Genomic DNA, 4,260 nt, shown 5'->3' on the forward strand with positions numbered 1-4,260 from the left:
TTACCTATTGGTAAATTTACTTACTGACGCACTTTCCTTTTTTCTTTCTGACACTGTTGAGCGTTAAAGGGAATCAGTTGTTGAGTTTTGAGTTTCATGGGTTTGTAGTAGTGGGCTGCTGTAATATTTTTATGTTATCCACTACAGGCGATTGGACAATTTACAGATTTAAAATTTTGTCCAACTGTTGTTGTTTGAATTTTTTCTTCTGTTCAATGTTGCTTGATCTCAAAGAATCTGTTTTTTAGGCATAGGTCTTTATGTGCAAAACTGTGTGTTTGTATGACGTAACTTGCATGACGTCATGAAGAAAGGGGTCCTTGGCCTGGTGGGAGCTTTTATGGCCGGGGGTCTTGTGGGGTTGGAGTTGGAACGAGGAAACGTGTTGGGTTATTTAGAACGGGTGAAGGTGGTTAAAGCTGCAGAACCGACCAGACCATCCCTGATCATGAAGTACGGATTCCCAAGCAACGAAAACATCAAAGTAACTGAAAATCATTACTATTTTTAACCTTTTTCTTAAGCTATTTTAATACAAAAAAAAAAGAATTACAAAAAAACAATTTTTAGGGCAAACTTTGTTATCACTATAAATTATTATGTGGTATGGCAGTAGTAATTTATTACTTTAACTTAAATTGTAACATGTCTCGGAAAAAGTATGTCAAATTTATGCTAAAATATGTCGTTGAAGGTAATGTGAGAACAATATTTGGTTTAGGTTCGTGAAAATTACGTCCTCTCATACGATCGTAGGAATCGTAATCCCAACTGGGTTTTTGAACATCTTACAAGAGAAATTGTTGAAAAAAATGAAGAAAGCGTCGATCGTTTGAACATCGGTTTCGTTGGTGAGATAATATCAACGTTCAAATAACGTGCTTTAATATTTGTACTGTGCAAAATATTGAAAATTCTAGCTATTCAAACAGTGGAAGTTGCAAAAAACTTTCAGAAAAACGATTTTGTTTATTACAGAGTTGTGCAGGTAGTTTTTGCATTTCAACGTTTCATTGTTTTCATGCAGAGGACCAGAGCATTCCAAAGATGTTTCGCTCAACAAACAGGGATTATTACAGCAGTGGTTACGACAGAGGACACATGGCTGCTGCAGCCAATCATAGGTCGGTGGTAACTAGTAAACTTCCAACCATTAAATCATTTATGTAGTTCAGGGGCGCACAACCTTTTTATTATTGCTGGCCGCATCACACAGACTTCATTTAACCAACGACCGCCAGTGAGTCCAAACTGATAACTTCGCATTTACTTATGCCGAAAAGCGTGATGAAATTTTTTTATATTTAACAATTTTTCTCGCCTAAAACTACATGATCTTACTCTGCTTAGTAGCAACGTCTAACCAATTTCATAAACCAAACACCCAGGCAAGGTTTTTATCAGGTTTAAACAATACACGGCCGACAATACAAATGTACTATAAAGCATGTGTTCGACCGCAGGTTGTGCCCCCTGACGCCTGACGTAGTTTATTTCTCTGAAGTTTCGTCTACCATTCATTGAGACTTCATCAAGGTTGAATTGTGCTGTTAAACCTTGATGAGTCTCGCTGTACGGCAGACGAAACGTCGGAAAAATAAACTCCGTTATGTATGTGACCAGTAGTTCAGTTCTATTGTAAATTGCATCATATTTTGAGCAAAAGTAGCACAACATTGTTTAAATCGATTGAATTCGTGACGAACCAAGACAAGAGAAAGGTGTAAAAAAATGGCGTTATTGCTACCGTGGCATGGCCAAAAAGCTCCATAGATGTTGTTTTAAGTTTAATATCACTAATCCGTAGTTAAAACAGGCTGTTATAAGTCAGGTACGGAAAACAGGTGTACATTACCAGTACGATTCAAACATTTTGTCCAATGCTGCAGAGCACGAAAGAGTTGGATGGAAGAGACCTTTTTTCTCTCCAATATTTGCCCTCAGTCTCCTCATTTCAACCAGAAGGCGTGGAACAATTTGGAGAAATACGTCCGAAGTTTGGCTTTCCATTACGACAACGTGTACGTGTGTACTGGACCCCTGTATCTACCCATGTAAGTTGGTTGTTTCTATCTATGGTTTAGGAAGGTTATACGCAAGAGCGGTCAGTAAATGATGTAATTATGTGAGTTAATTATCATTTTCACAGTTTGGTTCTACATTCCTTCATATTGTTTCTATTTTTCCGCAATAATTGCCAGGCGTTTTTTCTTATTATGAAATACTCTTATTATACATTTTGGAATAAGCTTTTGCAACTTCTGACTCTGTATTGGATGACTTCCTCGCTTTCCTTGCAATATATAAACTCATTCAAAACACGTTTCCTGTTGAAACAGTATTCGGTGAAGTAAAATATTTATCGCCCCCTGCAACTTTCTGGGTGGTTCCTATCTTAATTGAAAAGTAGTAAAAAATGAATCCTATTTAATCTGTAATGCAAAACCTGCAGTATTCGGTGAAGTTTAAGCTCGGTTTCTTGTTTAGGAAAATGCCAGATGGAAAGTTGTATGTGACTTACGAAGTATTGGAACCAAACCATGTCTCTGTTCCCACGCATTTCTTCAAGGTATTGTCTTGCTATGAAATACAACAATATGTTAAACAACTGAATAGAACAAAGCACGTATAATAAGGTCTAATGTAATAGATATAGATAGTGACTCTGCAATGATAGTTTCAACATTAAGCGTCTTATCCGTTAAAACTTTATGGTCCTCAAATCGCAACGTGTAGAAAAATCGTGTTGCTGTTTCGACTTTTACAAATATTGTGTTTTTGTTGTTGCTATTTTGTGGATCAAATGTTTTGAGTTTTTATATTTATTCCAAAATAACTGAACTATCCTTTTACTACTGACAGAAACAACATGTTTAAAAGCTTGCAAAATCTTACTTTTTCAGGTTGTTTTGCTGGAAACAGGGGGAGATTATACGTTGAAGAGTTACGTAATGCCTAACAGGGAAGTGGACCCGAATATTCCTGTGAGAGAATTCGAACAACCCATTGAGGCCATAGAAAAATCTTCAGGTGTTTTGTTGATTGTGATTTCTATCTCCACGCGAGCACGGACGACAAGCTTTTAATTTTTTGCCCACATTCGAATGCATTGAAACTGAATGCATTTCCATGCATACTGCTGCCTAAATCAATTTTCAAACAAATGCTGCTTGATTTTTTTGACCACACCGGGATTTGAACCGAGGACATCCTGGGCATGAATGTAAATGGGTCGGAAATTAACCGTGTATTAAGAAGTTACTCTTTAGCGTCGTTTTGCGGTGACCACACTACAAGCCCATTAACAATGAAACTGGAAATTAAATTCAACTTTTTAGCTGAAGGAGAACGAATTAACTTTGTGTTATTGTATTGCGAGAAATTTACGTGGATTCGTAGAATTTAAACCATTGTATTAGAAAGTAGTAGTATTTCATGCAATGGCATGTTTGGCAGGATCGCCCCTCTGCGCAGGTCCTTGCTTGGCGATCACCGCTATCGTATCGCGATCATTAGGCCACAATATACCCCTGAAACCACTGATCTCCTGTAGCTCAGTTGGTAGAACGTTGGGCCTGGATGGCCCAGGGTCGTGAGTTCAAACCTCACCGGTCGCTTGATTTTTCAGATCTCGCTCCGACTTGTCGGGAAAAAGTGGCTGATCCAGCTTGGCTGCAATGCCTGAGCTGCGAAGCCTGCAATCTTAATGTTGTATTAGGAAGTTTTTAGAAGATTTGATTTTTATTTAAATTTGATGTTAAAATGATGACTGCTTGTTTTTTAGGTTTGTTAATGTTCAGTGGACTTCCACCAAAGATGCAGAAGAACATCGTACAACAACAAAGCAGAAAATTAAGGACGTTTTAAACGCGATGGTTGTTGTGTGGTTTTGTTGCAATGAATTCAACGTTTCTTACTGTGGTTGCATCACTGTTTAAATTTTTTTTTACAGAATTTTGTCTACTTGAATTCAATCATCGCTTTATTTAACTGTGATAACTTCAAGTAAATACGAAGGCTACGTTCTTTGGTGCTTACAACGTACAACAACGAGAGACGACATGTTTCAAACGTCAGCGCTTTAGTGATATTACAGTTCAGCTAAATTTAACTCATGTTGAGCCTTTACTGTGGTTGCATCAATGCTACAAGTATATTTTCAAAACATTACGCTGTCTGATACAATTTATTTGAATAGACTATGTAACTAAATGTGTAATGTGATTTAAAGTAATTAAGTACATTGTTTGGTGCTTATTG

The 4,260-nt window shown here is 37.2% G+C and overlaps 1 protein-coding gene across 1 annotated transcript; it reads left to right on the plus strand.

The window, feature by feature from the left end:
- Window positions 1-259: 259 nt before the first annotated feature.
- On the plus strand, window positions 260-3,867 carry LOC145913805 (endonuclease G, mitochondrial-like). Its single transcript, XM_083001565.1, has 7 exons — window positions 260-484; window positions 722-851; window positions 1,028-1,124; window positions 1,890-2,054; window positions 2,488-2,569; window positions 2,904-3,030; window positions 3,785-3,867. The coding sequence occupies exons 1-7, from the start codon at window positions 305-307 to the stop codon at window positions 3,865-3,867; spliced, it is 864 nt and encodes a 287-aa protein (XP_082857691.1). The 5' UTR covers window positions 260-304.
- The last annotated feature ends 393 nt before the right edge of the window (window positions 3,868-4,260 follow it).

The sequence above is a fragment of the Ascidia mentula genome, chromosome 9 (genome assembly GCF_947561715.1).
Source record: "Ascidia mentula chromosome 9, kaAscMent1.1, whole genome shotgun sequence".
Classification (NCBI taxonomy): domain Eukaryota; kingdom Metazoa; phylum Chordata; class Ascidiacea; order Phlebobranchia; family Ascidiidae; genus Ascidia; species Ascidia mentula.

What these genes read in the sequence shown, in the direction of transcription:
- LOC145913805 (XM_083001565.1), top strand. Translation starts at nt 305, where the DNA reads ATGAAGAAAGGGGTCCTTGGCCTGGTGGGAGCTTTTATGGCCGGGGGT. An exon ending in TTTGAACATCGGTTTCGTTG is followed by an intron (nt 852 to 1,027) that starts GTGAGATAATAT and finishes GTTTTCATGCAG; the next exon opens with AGGACCAGAGCATTCCAAAG. An exon ending in TTCCCACGCATTTCTTCAAG is followed by an intron (nt 2,570 to 2,903) that starts GTATTGTCTTGC and finishes TTACTTTTTCAG; the next exon opens with GTTGTTTTGCTGGAAACAGG.